Genomic DNA, 18,954 nt, shown 5'->3' on the forward strand with positions numbered 1-18,954 from the left:
AAGCAATTCTGTCTTCTTTAAGCCAGTTGGCTCAACATTGGTACGTACGGTTTACCGTTTACCTAAAATTTGTTAATTGCATTGCCGTATTAAATTATTTTCCAATTATTTCAAACATATTCACGCTATAAATGCATTTATCAAGATCCATCCTTTGAAATACGTACGTATAGAGAAACAGTTTCATCGCGTGAAAATGATTACCCAATGCGTCGAGTCTATTTCACAAGGAAAGATATCGAAACGAGTTTAGCCGAGTAATTATTAGCAAAGAATTTCACGCCACATTCTTCGTTGATTTCAAGTTATTAAGACGACGTATAAATTCTTATAGGTATTTTCCTCTTTCCACGTGACAGCTTGTGACGCGCTATTACGAATCCATTATAGATATCGTACGTATAATTTCTAACTAAAGTTTATGAATATTCGCGGATAAGAATTGTAGTTGTTGTTGTTAAAAGAATACATAAAACATGTGACATTGTTTCCATGGTTTTGTTTGAGTTTGTATATCTGCCGAGATAAGATTGGCGGAATTTGCCAGCAAGATAATGAATTTTGTCAGCATCTCTGAGATTTGAACGGTAGAAATGTTAAATGAAAAGTTTGTTGGTCGAAAACAACAAGTTCTATTCTCTTGATCTCTTTTTTTGTCCTTCAAATTACCGAAGCAACACACTGCTGATTATTTTGAACGGTATACATAAATTTAAATGAATTTCGATATCTTTGTTTGAACGCATTTGATTTAAATTCGTTTGCATGAAAATTTTTACCTTATTTCTATACGTATCTGTGTTTATTACTATCTGAAAGATAGGCTACGCATATAAATGCTATCTTTTTACTGTTCTTGTGTTGAAATTGAAGATAGACCATTTCCTGACTCGTCAAAATATGTTTTTCATGTTACAATATCGAGGTTTTGTTTGTGATCCTAATATTATATTAACGACACTCGACAAAATTTTGATTATCGTTCTGAGCTTTAATAATTGTCGAAAGAAACTCGAAAAGATGAACACAGCTTTTTTTCTTAATTTTATTAAACGTAACAATATACAACAATATCAGACACAATTTAAAAACTTTATAGGCTTCTTCACACAAGACGAAACCAGTGGCAGTATCCTGTAGTACAATCTTTCGAAACTTTCAGTCTCTGAATCGATCAAACGTTTATGCATCGTGGAAACTGTATTAATGTCTAGTTGAAGACCATTGTGTCCAGAATTTGTCCAATTGACGTTGAGATGTGAACAACTATGATTCTTTGGAGTAGGATCTCTGAGAAAATAAAAATATATATTTTTTTTCTGAATAATGTTAGTACGATACTATTAATATATAGTATAAATATATAAAATAGTATAAGTATCTATTTCATTTTCTAATTAATCGGACCCGTATTTGGCGAAATTAGCCCACAGCTTCACCATCTTTTTTCTGAATCGATTGAATCTGTGTCTTGGATTTGTAGGTGCATGAAGTGCATTTGAATGGAATATATATCCAACATCGTCAAAATGAGCAGTCCCTGAAAGAACTCTCAATCAATTCCAGAAATACCATTCTTTATATTTTATATTTCGTTTTACGTTTCTATTCTTCATATGTAACGTCATAGTGTGTGTTTTTAAAAATGTACCATTCAATGGATTGTGTTCAACTACGTGCCAAGAGTACTTTGACTGATACGATAATCTATAATAATAGGTAGAGTGACCCTTATTGTGCGTAGTAATTAACCTTTGAGTCAGATCTATGGGGCCAGAGAAAAGTATATCCATGGCGATCTATAAATGTTAACGATATTATTACAAAAAGATAAGAAAGACTATTGTTATTTAGAGATACTAAAAAGAAATCATTTTTACCTTCTCCAGCGTATTGTAACTGGTGTTAAAGAAATTGTATATAACTTGCGCGAATAGAGCCATTGGTTCTTTAGTATACTTCCCATTATACGTATTTATGCTCTGCAGATACTCTCTAGCCCAGTCGATAATGTTTGCCACTCCTATTGGCGCTAAACGTGTCAAACGTAAGTGTATTTAGTATAATAATATAGCGCACTTAATATTATTAGAAGATAATTGTGATACTTACGACCTAGGAAGAGAAGAATCTCGTTGCGAGTGTAACCCAACATAATATCGTGATGATAGAAGTCTCCATTATGATATTTTGTTATAGGACATTCTGTTAGAAACGAGCTGTTGGTAGGATCTATCTCGGGATTTTCTATAGTCGGTCGAAATGGCAATATGTTCTAGAAATATAGGAAATCATGGAATTCCAAGTGATCAATTCAGTATTAGTAGGATTAATTACCAGGTTAACTTTTTCCGCTGCTCTTATAAGTTTGATCGCAGGTGCGTGACGAAGATAATTCAACAAATCATCCCTGCTTTTAGGTACGTAATTAAGAAAGCCAGCGAGTTTATAAGCATTCTGAATCATCTGTTCCGGTGTATGGTACGCCCAGGGGCACAACGGTGTGCCGCTCATGCTAATCGATCGACGAAACAGTCCTGAAAAAGTGAACGATATGAAACAAGAAATAAAAATCCAAAGCAAGAAAAAAAATATTTTAAAAATCTACCTCTGGATCGTTCAGATAACATGTGAAAACCGATGGAAGTGCTGCCAGCACTTTCTCCAAAAATTGTCACTTGTTCTGGATCGCCCCCAAACGCGGCAATATTGCTTTGTACCCACTGAAAAGCCAACTGTTGATCCTTTAAACCAGCATTACCCGTTGCGTTCGGATGATTTAGCGCCAGAAATCCTGGAAGTATAATTAATATTCGACGAAGTAACTAAAAGTTGCCTAAATCAGGCAAGCATAAAAAATTAATTTCAAACGAAGAAATATCGTTTGTAATAGTAGTACCTAAAACACTAAGTCGGTAATTGAAGGTGACCAAAACAACGTCTTCTTCCATAAAGAAATCAGGTCCGTATAAGGACGCATTACAATGTCCAGACATATAGCCACCACCGTATAACCACACCATAACTGGTCTCAATCTTACTTTACCCTTGAATACCATCTATTAATAACGATTGTATCTTCTAAAGTCTTTGGTCCAGAACGAAACTCGATAAACTTTATCGAAATTATTTAGTATGAAATCTTTACGAGATTGAAACAATAATTACCTCACGAGTATACACGTTCAGATACAAGCAATCCTCGTGACCACTATATTCGCTCGTCATATAATTTGACTGAGGACACATATTGCCCTCTTTGAAAGCATTTAACACACCTTTCCATGGTTCTTTCGGAACCGGAGGCTGCAATAATCAAAATAAATGAATCGATTATATGGAATATCACTGAAGCATTCTGTCCATGAGTCGAAATCACTGTTAAACGCAAAAAATATTTATTTTTCCCTCGTAAAGAGATACTTATTTTTCATATGATTTTTATTTTGATATTTTTGCTTCGAGTTTCATATTGTCAGATCAAGAACACTCGAAAAAAAAAGAACTGTTTTACTTAATTTCACCTTAAATCTCAAGTCACCGAGAGGTGGTTTCGCATAGGGAATCCCTTTAAACGAAGAATATTTGACTGAATTCCATACTGTGCGCAACACCAAACCACGAACAGGTCCACTAGGTGTTTTAACAACGAAAGTCCGAGGGGAACTGATGATGAAATATTCCAACGATGAAATTAAAAGAACGAAAAGGTAGACATTTGTGCCATTCATGCTGATTCCTTAATGAAGGTATTAAAACTGTTGAAATTATGCGAATATAAGAAATACGTGTATTGACTAGTTGATCTTGACACTTCGTTCCAACTAATAATAAGTAAGTCGAATATTAATCAGCTTAACCAGCATTTTAATTTTGCACGATATGCAATTCTCAAAATACAGTTTCGGAGTTTCGAATTTCACCTGATGATACTGTTACTTATCGAAGTTACGTCGGTGGTGCAAATTTATTTGGGTGAATCATTGCGTAATTATTTACACGTTCCTTTTTGATAAACAATCGATGAAATATTAATGCGATACTTGCTATCTTCTGTATATTTTGTATATCTGATCGATTAATGGATGATGTTGAAATTATTACATAGATAGATATGATATTAGATAGAAGATATGATAGAGATGTGGATAGAAAGGACTGCAAATAGTAAGAAGTAGTTGCGAATTTTCATGAGACAATTCATGTTTTTATAAACACAATTAAAGAAATAAAGTTTAAACTGAAATATATTTTATTTATTATATTTTATTGTATGTGTTACATTTTACCTTATATATATTATATATTTTAACATTTTACGTACATTCCGTGCACTTTTATGTCTTTAAATTTTCTATAAATGCAATGCGGAGTCTAACATTAAATAATAGAAGCAGAAAGCTATGAACTACATTAATAACAAGGACAAAAGAGTGGAAAGAATAAATAATAAAATAAACCAATTAACCTTCTCGCTACGTAACTGGGACAAGCTACAGCTTCCGGACGGTAGAAAATAAAAACGAGTTTCAAAATAGACAAAACGAAACGGTTTCCAATGTTGCATCGCGTGATGTATACAGTCCGCTTGAAGTGGAGACATTTTAACGATTTGATAAATTGCTTCGACCTGTATGCCAAAGCGCTTTCTGTTGCGGGAATATCGCAGCGAAAAGGTTAAACGACCAAGCGCTTCACATTAATTGCGACTGTATATGTATATTATACCTTCTTTTGAAAAGAATGTGACAAATTACACATGCGCAATCAGCGTAGGACGAAATGCAAAACAAGTGACTTCTGTCAGAAGAAAGACACTGCTTTTGGATCATCTCCAAACGCGATGATATCCTCTTTAAAGTCATCGTGTAATACTTCGTTGCGATGATATCTGTTGTATATAGATGATTTAGGAACGACAATGCTGCTAGATTAATTTCGAAACATTAATTTGAGATATTAATCTTTAATTAGAGTGGCCTAGATCAAATTATCGACAAGGCAATGTATTTACTTTCGTACGATTTTCATCGAATTTGTAACTTATCGCGATTTAGCAAAAAATTAAGTAATTTCTATACTATTTCACGAATATCTTGTAAACCATTAAAGATACGAAAAGATATCATAAAAATTGTTTGCTATATCGTGATAGGAATAAATTTTTCTGGTGAAAATACATTAAACGACTGGAGAAATTTCAACGTTGCCTCAATTATTTTTCAATTAAAAGGAAATTTAAAACAAAGGAACGCTTGGAAGCGAAACGAGAGAAGGTTCGTGAACGAAACGTTCCACATTCTCTGGGTACTTGAAACGTTGCTAACTTCTGCTGAGTTTCACTTGAATTTCTTCTACGCTCAGCCCTCGGCTGCCTCCTTAAGTTCAACATCCGCGCTTTTTTATTGTTAGCTACCGGGAAAGGGTATCGAAGTTGTTGCTTTATAATGGAAGAGCCAATACGTGATCGCCTCTATAGGTTCTTTTCATGCCTCTCGTAACGTCGACAGGAACCATTATATAACAGGTGACCTGTTACGAAGATATCCGTGACTCTTCTCTTCTTCCACGTCTGTCTATCGACTTTGCAAAAGTTGTCAAATTATGATAATAATTAACTAAGGGAGACATTAAAAATTCGATTGAGAAAGAGAAGAACGAACAACGAATTTAAAAATCTCTATAAATAATTATTTAATAGAAAATTTTAATATTCAAAGATCCAAAAGTCGAAGAATTCAAAAATTGTTTATTTCAGAAATTAATTAATTTTAACGTTGTGAGAGAAGAGAAGGGGCGAGGGAGGAAGGAAAGAACCAAAAGTCCTGTAAATATTGTAAATAATCCATGTGTTCCGAGAAGGGAATCATTGTCTCAAAGAAAATATCTTAATCTTTCGATTGCGTATGTATAGAAGGCTAGGAAAAGAAATAAAAATGAATCAATAAGTATGTATTTATCCGAAAGTAAGGAACAGTGGATGGAGAGTAAAAAAATAACACTGGTATGGTTAATACGTCTTTTTCTACGTGTCTATTTATTATGAAAATATAATACAAAACATCCTATGTTGTATTACATAGATAACAATGCTCAATTAACGTTTTATTCCCTTTTGTCTTGTAACGTTACCATCCAACACTATGAGAAGTATGTCAGGATAGGTAAAGTTCGTGTTCTCTTATTCCGTGTTCTTCATCTTCGTCGTTTTTTTCTCTTTTTTTTTCTCGTTTTTCCCTTCATTTTTTTTTTTTCGTTTTACTTCGTTTGGAGGAAAAAGGCCCGATATTACAGAGAGAGAAGATACATATAATAGACGAGAGACGTTACAGAGCGAAAAATTACAAACTGGAACGGAGAAACGAAAGTGTCCTGGTGTTCTTTTTCTTTTAGTGTTGTGACTCACATATTCGTATTTTGCTTCTTACAAAAACGGTAGTCCGTTCGAACGAGCGGAACAGGAACAAGGGCGGGAGGTTATTTTCCATTTCTTTCACTTTTTTTTTTACCATTTTTTCTTTGTTTTTTCTTGTTTCTTTTTTTGGTTTCGTTTGACTCATTCGTCTGGGCTTCGTGGGTCCAGGAATAAGGGTTCAGGGAAACGGGACTCTCTTCTTGTTTCGCGTGTCGATGCACAAATTGGAGTTTTGTATTAGCGCTAGTTTACAAATAATACAAATGTATGTAAATATCGTTATTATAATAATAGGTTCCCTCTTAGCGAGAAAGAAGCTTAAAGCTAATTCATCTAGCGTCACTATCGTTTTCACACCATGCTAATACTACGTATTCCAGGTGGTACCCGTGAACAGCTTTGTCATAGTCGGTCGAACTTGTTATCGACCAGATGTGGAAACATCAGTGAGTAGATAATTAGAAGGGTGAAAATAGAGGAAATTACTGGCTGTCGAATAGAGTCATCGGAAACAAACAACACGTAATCAGTGTCCTTTTTATCCGTCGCTCGCTAAATAATCCTTCGCTCGAGATAATACTTTAGAGATAAACTAAGCGGATTTGTTAGGATCACATTTTTTGATAAAATAAATAAACAAATATCTAAAAAGGATGGACTAAAAGAGGATGGAAATAAGTTTCTAATATTTCCAATCGGAAAAAGATAATTTCTCTGATGATTCAGAGAAACCTTACGGAAAGTTTCAAACAAATTAGAAATAACAAATACTCGAGGATAAATATAAAAAAGATATAAAATATATAAAAAGAAAATGGACTGAAAATAGGAAGATGGTAACAGTTATCAAAATTTTCGAAGGAATATGAAGATTCTTCATAAGTTGCACTCTATTCAACAATGTATTGTCAATCATTTCGTTCTCGAACGGATAGCTAGCTCAGCTGTCACAGGCACCGAGTGAAATACATTAGCGATTCTACGAATAACTCTATATCGCTACCTTTTTTTTTTTTGTTATTTCATTATTAGGCGAAATTCGATCGACGAGGGTTCCCGTCGTTGCCGCCGGATACACCGTAGGAAATTACATCGTCGACGACGATCGTAGCTTCGGTTCGCGTCGCGGAAGGGAAATATACCGGCGAGGTTAAAGGGGTGATCAGAGGAGGGTGTAACTCGCACGGCAACAGGAACCCCGGACGAGCTGGTCGACCTAGGCAATTAGTGTCATCTACGTAAATGCTAAGTACAATTAGCACTACGGTCAGAATAAATTAATGACTATACATAGTGTCCACCTGTGGTGTGTCCTGTGTCCCGAGTATCTGGGCGTTCATGCGTGTAAGTAATTATAATCGTGCGTGTCTCTGTTTGTGTTCTGTCATGTTGCGTGTGTTATGCGTGTTAATACGTATTTCTGTATTTATGTGCGTGTGTGTAAAGTGTCATGAATGAGAGTAGTGTCGAGTGTTCAGTGTATAATACCTACGGCGTTTCTCTCCGCGGTTATTAATATCGTTTACCTTTAGTACCTTTAATCTCGTTAATTACCTTTTAACTCTATATTGCTCTTTGTATTGCTTCGGCGGCAGTATAGCCCTACGTAGTCATGCAAGGTATAATTGTATTATTTTTTTTTTTCCGTTAATAGATATAATATAACTGGTATCTCTCTTCATCGCCGTTCAATGAGAATAATAACGTCGCGATAAATAATATATCCGACCGACGATAACCGGTAATAATCGTAATTATAAATGAAAATAATAGTAGCAAGAACGACAGTTGATTTTAGTAATAACGATGATAAAAGAATCGTTATCGAATGTTAAGTAACTCGGTTGGTTTCGTGTTGCGATTTTCTTCTCGGGTTATGTATCTGTTTAAGTTCACGCGTTGACGCGCAATAACGCGAACGACGGTACTAATCATCAAAGCGATAAATCATCGTAATAACGCCAGCCTACCAGTAATTCGATATAATTTCATCGGTAATACCGTGTCAACGTATCTATATAAATATATATAGTTAACTTCGCGTTCTGCGTGTGTACGGTTTAATTTCTTACGTAAAAGCTATAAAATATGGATACCTGCACAATTGTATTTTTTTTTTTTTGCATTTACTTCTCTACTCTTTCATTCTTTCTGTTACTGTTATTCCTTTTTTTATTTTTTTTGTTACATTCACTCACGTCCCTCTCGCTCTTCTATTTGACAATTTTTGTTCATATTCGCTCTCTCACTCTCGCTCACATTTTCTTCAAATCTTTACGACGAAACATAATATTATTATTTTTGCGCTCTCTACTCACTCGTCGTACCGTCGCTATTTTCTTCGAACTAAAGTTCGAATACTATAATATATATATATAATATTTTTTTATGTATATAATATATATATATATTTATATATATAATAGATTTATGTATATCAATGTAACCAGTGGTGCGCGTTTTGTCGCGCTGCATCGTATTACTTCATCTTATAAAAGCCATCGCTAGTCTCCTCGCCTTTTCTCATTCTTTTTTTTTTTTTTTTTTTTCTTTAATTATAATAATAACTCTTACTAAATCGTTTATTAGGCTCACTGTATGGTGTGTCTGTGTTTACATGACTATGTGGATGGGTGCGCGCGCGCACGTGCGTGCGCTCGTGTAAAGATGATTCATTATCTACGCCTATGTCTACCATTCTTTTGCTCGTATTCTCTTCTTTCACACACACTCGTTCTCTCTTTCGTTCACTTTTCGTCTTCGCTAATTATTCATTTCCTTTCTTGGTAGTTTATTATCGTAACGAGTAGCAAATAATTGTTCACTACGTTAGTGTGTACGTGTGTGTATGTTCGACTGTTCGTGATCCAGACTTGTAACGTCGGTGTGTGATCCTGCACCGCTAAGTCATCATTACAATTAAAATTATTAAGGTTAAAAATTCATCGGCCTATTCATACTTTTTTTTTGCGCCGTTATTATTATTTATATTAATCGGTCGCAAAGGTACCTCATCGAGGATCCGCGACCGCCTACGAAGTTATTGCTTTTGAATACCCCGGCTTCCTTGGGAGCATCCAATTGGAACAATATCCTGTAAATATCAGTCGCACTTTGGAGGAGGCAGGGATTTTTTTACGCGGTTTGTTCTATTTTTCTTTTTTTTTTTTTTTTTTTTTTGTTCTTGTTGTTGAATTGGTGTGTGTCGTTTTGTTTTTCCTCGAGAATACTATCACAATGCATACAATATCAATATCTATATGCGTTATAGGTTAGGTTAAGGTTCACCTTATATCACATCCGTCCCTAACGCGCCGTGGTATGCGTCGAACGAGCTCACAAGGATCTACGTGGGACGATGCTTTGGAAGCACGATTTTTCAGCTAAACGACAACGTTTTCTTCGTCACATTAAACGTAAATTTCAAGCTGGCTTCCAAACGATAATACGCTGCTATACAATGTTAATAATACGCATTGATACTTACTGCGTCCTACGATATCATAATTATATTATACAATTTGGTGTTCTCGTATTGTTCGTTTCATTAACTTCCAGGCTAATGATTTTTTAATTGATCGCAAAATATCTATCTCGAACGTCGTTGGCATAACCTAGCAGAACCCGAGCGACACTCCACGGCGATTAGCTCATTAATTTAGGTTCGCAATCAATAATAACAATAATAGTAATCATAGTTCGCAATCATTATCGTCATCGTCGTAGTCGTTGTTAATAATTGGTACTCGCAAGCGTTTTGTAATCTCGGATCGTCGCTCGATATTGCTTCGTCGTATCCTTGCTCGTATCTTTCGTCTTCATCACGCACATGTATCTTGTTTGTCGCTTCTTTTTACCTGTAATTGACACTGTCCGTACTCGTTGAAACGCATAAATGCACGCTAACGAATAATTTTACTGATGTATATAGGCACTTTTTTCTTCGTTCTCCTTTTTTTTCTTCCTCTCTCATTCTTTCTCGTTCCATACCCCTGGCGCTCTTATCTCGCTCTTACACTATCCCAAAACAACAAACTGCGCTACAAATTTATGTATCTATCAACCTTGTTAGTCTTCTTTTTTTTCGATAAGGAAAGCTCGCAGTTCCAAAGACAAACCTCTATGTTTAGATAGTCGTTTCTTAAAGCTAGAAACGTCACGGAATCGAATCAAAACTCACGCGTACCACCTCGACGAAGAATCGTCAAACCATCTTCGTTAACAGAATTCGTTCGATTTACAAAAGGTTACCAGAGACAGACAGTGAGAGAATAGGGAAGCAATAGAAAACAGTGTAGAGGGAGTAGGCGAACAGTTTTGTCGATTTGTGTCCGCTAACCCTTCTACCAAGCTTTACGTTGTTTAGGCAGGAAGCGATATATGCAATAATAGAGAAGTTGGTTGGTAGAGAAGAATAAAGTCACATGGAGACGGAAAGTCGAAGCCGAAACAGGAAAAGGTATAGCGACAGACAGGAGAATTTCGAGCGAGAGGCTTCTGTTACATTTTCGCACCTGTTTCCGGACGTAGCTCTTCACAGGTTATCCATATATATTTTAAAAATTCGATCTAAAGAACTCAAAGTAGATGGAACAGATTTTAATATCTTTGCTAGATACGCGAAGAAAAAAAGATTCTTTTTTCATCTGGTCATTTTCATCGTTCATATAAAAACAAGGTATAACGTGAGATCTCTACGTCCACAAAACACCAGCGCCGTTATACTCAGTGCGTCTACTATGTTCGTTAAAGTTTAATTATTAATTGCGAACGCTTTGCAGATCTTGCGACTGATGTTTTCTCGTGCGCATATAGGTCACAGACGAAGTGGAAAATACAGTGAACAGTGAGAGTCGTAGAGAGAAAATTCTTGTGACACGAGAAGTGAAAAAAGTGATCATCAGTAGATTCCCACTAAAATCGAACCATTCGTTTATATGTAAGTACAAAATATTTTTTGCAGGTTTGTTTTAATTATCGACACCACGGCATCTTTGACGATCACTTTTGTCCGATCTTTCTTACTGACTGAAAATGCGCGCGAACAACATCGAAGAGCGAAGAAAGTGACATTTGACTAACATATACATACATAGTTGCATTTGTTGACTACGAAATTTCACGATTTTTTTTTATTTTCGTTTGTTCTTTTTTTTTGTACTTAATATCACTGCTATAAACTTTGGTTAGCTTGCTACAATGTTTAATTAAACTAACGAGACTCTTACGAATTTATTGACTCGTTATTGACTCGTTTCTAGTTCCTTGAGCAATACTGATCGATCGATCGCGCGCATTTCTCGTTGGACGTTTGCTGTCGAGTGTCACACATAGAACGAGTCTCGTGGGAACCCGGAGTCATTTTTTAAAACGATTATTAGGCGGCGTAATGTGTTATTGCTTATGTAGATAATCTTGTAACGATGACCCAATAGCATGCTCGAACTTTCATACTTCTGTCAATTACCATTAACCACCTCCTTTTATGCGTTAAACGAAACTACGCAATTGTGTTTCTCTTTTTTTCCTTTTTTTTTTTTTTTTTTTTTGAAATGAAACTTCCAGCATCAATTTTTATTTTCTATACGTATATATTTTCTGTTAATGCAATTCAAACGAGGCTGTGCGACTCCGTATCAGTTTTATTTTCTACGTGTTTCAGATTTATGAGCTTCGAGCATTTATTGAGACGTGTTACAAGTTTCACTCGCAACATGTTATCGTGTTATCGAATATGGTCAATCATCGAAGTTTCCATACTTAACGGTGTTCGAATATTTGTACATACTCATGGACATTACACACGAAAAATTATTCTACATTCGAGTATTGCTTTTGACTTGACTGGAGTACGTGCGACTAGTTCTACTATCAGACATGAGCCGAATCGTTAATTTATCAGCGAAATTAAGGTATCACTTTTTCATCTTTGAGCTCGCGTCGAAGCGCCAGTTCGCAACAAACGCGACGTTCACTGCCGCTTCGACGATCGTCCGTGTGGTCCAGTCGTTTCAATTTAAAAAACATGGCGTTCCATATAATAATATTATTGACACGTTTTCTTATTTCCTTATTGAGTATTACACCAAGTATAATTGAACATTTAATACATTTTTTTTTTTACTAATTTTCTTGTTCCACGAACATTAAACATCGACGACACAAATGTGGTTACACAAGTAGCCATTTAATCTCGTGTTTGAGCATTATTGCTGTAAAGTTGCGTGCGACTCTTCTTGTTTTCTCAACACGTTCGTGTATACATGAAAGATTTGCACGCGATGCGATTATTCACGAAACTGATGTCCACCATGCAGCTTTTACGAGCAATTTCTCAACAGTTTCAAATACAAGTTCGATCGAATTTATTTTCTCATTTTTATATCAAATTCTTTATGAATGCATGATATCACTTTTCCTAAGAACGAAACATAAGTTTTTAAAACGACAACGAAAACGTCCGATGTGTTCCTTGTGAAGTTTTCAATAAATTCGATTACCCATCAGGTTCCCTTCTCTCATTAAGGCTCTTCAACCCAGCATTTCGTTGCATCTAACGATCCTCGATAAATTTCGTCTCCATGTTAAAGCGATCGCCAATTTCAGTGATTTTAGCCTTGTAACCACGTACGTATAACATCTCAAACCTATATTCGAGAAATTACCCGAGAATTTACCGATTTTGTATGTGTTACGTTTGCCCCGTGTCATGTGCCTGCAATTAGGTTAGGAATCTACTGGGATTTAGGTCACCGGATGCAATCAGCGTTTAAGGATTAATCATACGTGAAATTCATATATCGTTACCCCAGTTTCTGTTGAATAAAAAAAAAAAAAGAAGATAACTGTCCAACGTTATCGCAAACTCAATTAAACTGATTTCAATTTTTCTACAGAATTGCATTAACGATTATTAATTACGATCGATAACTACTCATATGACATTGGTAGCTGACCAATATATGTTTTAGTGGGTATTGGCAATTACGATACTGTACGCGATTGATATCAGCTGCAACTGAAATTACTATTGACGTATATTGCAATTTACACAGTCACGTTCCATATTTACTAACATCCACGTTAATTAAGTTTATAATTATTATCCCTAATCTGGTCTGTGTGATCTATTTCGATATACAGTAATTTCCAGAACAAATCTTTTTAAATTAAATTATGCAGTATTTAAATTTTGCACGATTCGTCGTGACTTTTAAAATACAGTCGAGAAGCAGCAAGAAACTGGGGAAACACGTAAGCCACGGGTGACTGTATCGCACATATTGTTTCGCGATGCGAAGAAACTTAAAATTAATTCTTATGCTTATGACCAACGAATCCGGGCAATGTCACGTTGAGATTGGCTTCTGCCTTCTACCATTCGAAAAAAGCAACGACCGTTACGCGATCACGAACGAACTAAGGAGATAAAAAAAAAGTAACTAGATCCTTCACGCCGATATTTATCGAATATTGGCCCAACTGGGAACCCAGTTCTCGCCAGTATAACATTACTTACTTTATAGTGTACCTCGTCTCGTGAGACTCTTATATACTATATGCTTTAAAGTTTTCACCTTTGCTACTATTTTGTTAATCCTACTAACTTCATTACATCGTTACATCGTCTCTATGAGCTTCTTATTTACACTATAGAACGCGGAGAAAGGGGAACCAAAGGGAAACAGATGCGACCGAACGAAAGGATCGATAAAGACAGATGACTGGTGTAATTAATCCGTAGTAGGCGATAATTAGGCGAGTTTCGTTAATCCGCTAATGCATATACATATGTATATACTATGGATGTATATAGTGTATATATAACATATTGTGTTTATGCATCAAGAATGTGCGTGAGCGTTCGGATTTATTACGCGACTGTCCTCGTTCGTCCTATTCCTAATAAATAAACTGCGAATATCTGTGTTTATGCAACTTTATATCTTCATAAAGATAACCAAAGAAATGGAACCTAAATGGAAACGCGTTTTACTTACTAAATAATACAACAAGCACTTGGCTTTGGATATCTTATATATTTTTGCCTGTTATATACATATATTTACTAGACCTTTGCACCTCTTAATTATCTATAGATGCATAAACACATCCGCAGTTTACTGATGAAACTTCACGAACTCTTTCTTCGTTGCATCGCTTCTGTTAAAATATAAAATAGAATTATTTTTCTTTCTATCTTTAGCCTTTTATCGTATTCGACTGTACCGAGCTCTTCGTGTCCCTCTGCTTTTTCAACCTTTCGAAAGAGAAATAAAGAGGTGCCGTTGCACGATCGCGCTTCGATATTCAAATTTACGTGTGCATACGCGTAAATCTATGTACATAGCTTTATAGACCTCGACGGTTTTGCAGGTGGCGCGATCAGCGAGGAACTAAGGTGAGCAATATTTGGCGGTTTGTTGTAAGAAGAACGATCTTTTCGTTGTTAATACCGTGAAACAGTGGTGTTAAATGTTGTGTCGTTGCTATCTGCAATGTTATCGAAGGTGCACGCACGCCGAAATTTTTAAGTAAATTCGTGAGATTAGATTGAAAACGAAAGTAATCGTTTGAAACGAAATCAAGCATGAAGTGTCAACGTAGTTGTGAAGTGTTACTACGTGTTATCCTGATTATTCGTGTTCGAAAATTCGTTACATCGTCAGGATGGGTACCTGGTATTCAAGGTAATTTCTATTTGTATGTTATACATCTTTTATATTCAAATCTTCCTCGATATATTCTTCAAATTTTGAATTCCAGAAAAAACGAGCTATTAATCAAACAATTTTCAAAAGATTGCCTCTACAGTTGCGCATCGATAGCGGTATGTTTAAAAAACAAATTGATAACCTAACTTACCAATATATCGCCGTTTTGTACGACAAATATATTCGAACGAATGTCTCTCTATGCGTGCGCATCTTTGATATTAATCGGCATAACCACGAGCGGAGAAACAAATGGAAACTCCAGCGCCAACGAAACTCGGCGAAAATAAGGTCCGCTGAGCACGGATGAATCGATCGTGAGAAACACGCTTCCGGTGGCTACCTTGGTGCGTACATATGTACTTAACGCTAGAACTAGATCCTGAACACATCGTTCTCTAAGTGACGTCGTGCTATTAAGCGCATCTTATTATCATCGACGGAGTCTAAGGTACTCGGCCTCCTCGAACCTACTGCAAAACGAGGCTGCGTTCTCGATTCCCATATATATAATACGGATATATCTGTCGAGACATACGGAATAATAGGGGTAGTGTTGTATTTCTTATGCGTGGCTTAAATTTTAGTGAGTCCATGTCTTACACGAAAAATCACGTTTGGCGAAAGCTACACGAGTTCCCTTAAATAAATTATCGTTTACGCTTTCGTTCGGAATATATAAAATATATTATGTATGATAATATATCGTATATATCATAACTGTGTACACTAAGTTATCGACTATCCCTATATTGCGTGTATATTATATTAAATCGAGACAAAAGACCCGCGTTTTATATTCGTCCGAAGGTTCAGGCGTTCGATTCGTGCTTCTTTTCTACGGATAATATAGTCACGTTCACTGAATAAGCCACGGGCGCGGTTCGAACCAGGAACAATCTTTGGCTCGCTTTATTATGCGACAACTGAGGAGTCACGTTTATAACGAGTGTCCGATTCATCTTGGAACAGGGGTGGGGGGGTTGTTTAAAAATGGTCTGCCGTGGTGGTCATTGCGACATTATTTCTCGCCCTTCAACCATACAGTCTGAACTATTTACGCTATTTTTTCAAACGACAAATAAATATTCGTTGAACCGAAATGTTCTGATATTGCAGGTAGAGAAACACCGGTGCCAAGTACAATATAATCACGGGATTAATCATTACTTGAAATTGCGTCGGATAAGCGTTCGCTCATCTATCTTCTTCGTCATCCTCTTCATCTAATTTCCTCCTCTCCCTCTTTGTTTCTCTTTTTCTCTTTTCGCTTATACTAAGGCAACTAACGAACAGTTAAAAAATTGTCAAGGCTCTTGTTGGAAGGATTATAAAACGCGACGCGTCCAGGATGTCGTTCATCCATCGTTATCGTCATCTCGATCAACAACATTTCACCGACAACCGTAACGCGCCACTTCATATAAACACGAACGACACCAACTCGGAACGAGAGTCTCGTCCTTAAACGCAGCAGAATTGGTGATCGCTAGCTTCTGACGTTGCGAGTTTTGCTGTCTCTGCTGTTCTCTATCTCTCTCTCCCTTTCTCTCTCTCTCTCTCTCTCTCTCTCTCTTACACGAAACCGTAAACTATACGAGTAAAGCGACGAAATAACGAATGTGTTCCCACAATGTGTTCGCGTCAGTCTGACAAGACAAGATTCACCTAACGTTACTTGTGTTTCGCCTGCTCTCATCGACACTATTCGTTCGACTGTTAAATTACTACAGCGAAGATCGAAACGTAGCCTTAGTCAGAGAAGAGATTGCGCGACAGTGTTCCAAGTTCAGACGAAGTTTCGGAGAATTGCTAGCGATAGTGCAGAGCGTTCTGATAATCTTTAGTCGTTGAGAGATTCTCGTTCGACAGATACTTTGAGGAAATTCTCGATTACTTTTACTGTATTTTGGAAACTTCATAGACTGTCGGAATAATTCACGATGTAATACGAGAAAGCTCGTCGAGTCGTTTGAGTCGCATCGTATTTTCGATTAAAATTAATCGTAGCAATATTTTGGAAATACTATCGGAAAATTGGTTTCGTAACTGGTCCTCTCCTTTGGCGATCAAAATGTAATTAATTCGATCGCATCGATAACACAGAAAATTGCATTCGAGAACAATTCGAATCAGCGATGTAGGTCGCATCTGGTTACTCTTCGCGATCGAGGATCGCTAGGTGAGCAAATTGAATTTAATTGCCGGATTTACCGTCTGGTCATGTGATCGAGAAAGTCTTATGCGCTTTATATAATAGTATTTAACTGTTGTACAACGTGGTTGCACAGGAACTTAAGAGCATCCTACGATAGTCAATAGTATCCAATAGTGATGTTACAATCAATTAGAGATATATATCTTTTGATTTGTATGTTTCTTCCAGAAGAAGATAAGAAATTATAACTGCAGCGAGATAGACGAAACGACGAGCTTAGAGATTGATTTTCCGATTGAGAAGGAAAGTCGGACAAACATAGTTGAAGATTCTTGTTGATCATCGATCGACACTCGAGGGAGACAGGAAATAGACACGGCGAAGATTTCAGCCGTCGATAGAAATTCACGAAAGTGCACAGACACTCGAGATAGGAACAGAAGGAATAGCACGGACAGTCGCGGACAGGAGGAAACTGGAAGCAGCGATAGTTGCGACGAACTTGTCTTTGATCGATCGACAATTGTAAAAGACCGTGATATTTTTGATCGTTTCATTTCTGTAATTACGATCTGTCAAAAATGTCAGAGATGCTGACAGTGCTAACTCAGCATCACAAACTCTGTGTGGTATAAACAATTTTTTATTTCAAACTCGCCACAGATTTTCTCGTTTAAGGAATCTTCACTTACGATCATTTCAATGAAACTTCGATATAATTTTACATCAGTACAGATCGATAATTTATGATAGAGTAAATATTGAACGAAATTTTCAATCGATGAACTTCACGCAACTATTTATGCTGCTGTTCCAGCGAATAAAAACGCGCAGCGCTGTCCGTTCGAGTAACGCTAACATAAATAACGTGAAAAGCGAGAAGCGATTAGTAGATAAGCGAAGGACGTTCGCTATAATTAGAGGAAAATTAGACTACGAATTACAGAGCTACACGATAGATTTATCTAATAGAGTACGTAGTTTCGTGTTCGTGCGTACGTGTAAATGTTTTCCTTAAATGTAGCTTAGGAAATCTTTATGTATATATATGCATTATATATTTACGTAATGTATAGATATATACGTACGTACGTATGTATGTACAGAATACATTGTTTAAGAGATACGCGCGTTTGTTTTTCCTTCGTTTAATCGGGCAAGACGAGCGAAGTTTTCTTAGAAAGGGAAAAGAAAACTAGAATGGGAAGCTGCTACTTTTGCCAGAACGGTGTCGTCGTTTCTAAAAATCTCTACTTTCTGCAAACTCGTCGAATTGGTTTTTTACGTTATTACGTAAAAATTGTTAAGTAGTGTGTGTTTCTTTCTGATAATAATTGAATATCGATGCGCGACACAGATGTGGCGTACAAAAGCGTTCGTCTTCCTTCATTTTCATAGCTCTCGTGAGATCGGTATGAAAAATATCCTTGTGCAAGCTAATAATTCTTAGAACCTTTAATTGAAGCGCGTTATTCGATCATTAAGCGCTACTTCCGGTTTCGTGGTGCATGCCGTGCATAAGAGCGCATCGAATCGGAAGCTTCATCAAGAATCGTGAAATTCGTTAATTTTTCCTTTGTAGATTTCATTACAGTAATTTAGAGAAATTTCCTTGAAGAAATTATTCTTGCTTAATCGCTTTTTCACCAAGTTAGAAGAAGATACAG

The 18,954-nt window shown here is 36.3% G+C and overlaps 1 protein-coding gene and 1 long non-coding RNA gene across 4 annotated transcripts; one reads left to right on the plus strand and one right to left on the minus strand.

Moving 5' to 3' along the window:
• Positions 1-1,037: 1,037 nt before the first annotated feature.
• On the minus strand, positions 1,038-3,731 carry LOC139994153 (juvenile hormone esterase). Of its 2 annotated transcripts, XM_072016539.1 has the most exons (10): positions 3,525-3,731; positions 3,169-3,306; positions 2,900-3,059; positions 2,609-2,794; positions 2,338-2,537; positions 2,113-2,275; positions 1,881-2,032; positions 1,652-1,799; positions 1,408-1,540; positions 1,038-1,290 (listed from the first exon to the last, which is right to left on the minus strand). In XM_072016539.1, the coding sequence occupies exons 1-10, from the start codon at positions 3,729-3,731 to the stop codon at positions 1,074-1,076; spliced, it is 1,704 nt and encodes a 567-aa protein (XP_071872640.1). In that variant the 3' UTR covers positions 1,038-1,073. The 2 variants fall into 2 exon arrangements, with proteins under 2 accessions (XP_071872640.1, XP_071872647.1); XM_072016546.1 differs by lacking the exons at positions 1,652-1,799; positions 1,881-2,032.
• A 5,269-nt stretch (positions 3,732-9,000) lies between these two features.
• Positions 9,001-18,413, plus strand: LOC139994341 (uncharacterized). Of its 2 annotated transcripts, XR_011801617.1 has the most exons (4): positions 9,001-11,354; positions 14,072-14,173; positions 14,792-15,105; positions 15,182-18,413. It is a non-coding gene; the product is annotated as an uncharacterized lncRNA (long non-coding RNA). The 2 variants fall into 2 exon arrangements; XR_011801616.1 differs by lacking the exon at positions 14,072-14,173.
• Positions 18,414-18,954: the final 541 nt, after the last annotated feature.

Source organism: Bombus fervidus, chromosome 2, assembly GCF_041682495.2.
Source record: "Bombus fervidus isolate BK054 chromosome 2, iyBomFerv1, whole genome shotgun sequence".
Lineage (NCBI taxonomy): Eukaryota > Metazoa > Arthropoda > Insecta > Hymenoptera > Apidae > Bombus > Bombus fervidus.

Coding starts and splice junctions, on each gene's coding strand:
- LOC139994153 (XM_072016539.1), bottom strand. CDS start 3,731: ATGAATGGCACAAATGTCTACCTTTTCGTTCTTTTAATTTCATCGTTG. Junction 2,795..2,899: donor TTACCGACTTAGTGTTTTAG/GTACTACTATTA, acceptor TTATACTTCCAG/GATTTCTGGCGCTAAATCAT. Junction 1,800..1,880: donor GTTACAATACGCTGGAGAAG/GTAAAAATGATT, acceptor TAACATTTATAG/ATCGCCATGGATATACTTTT.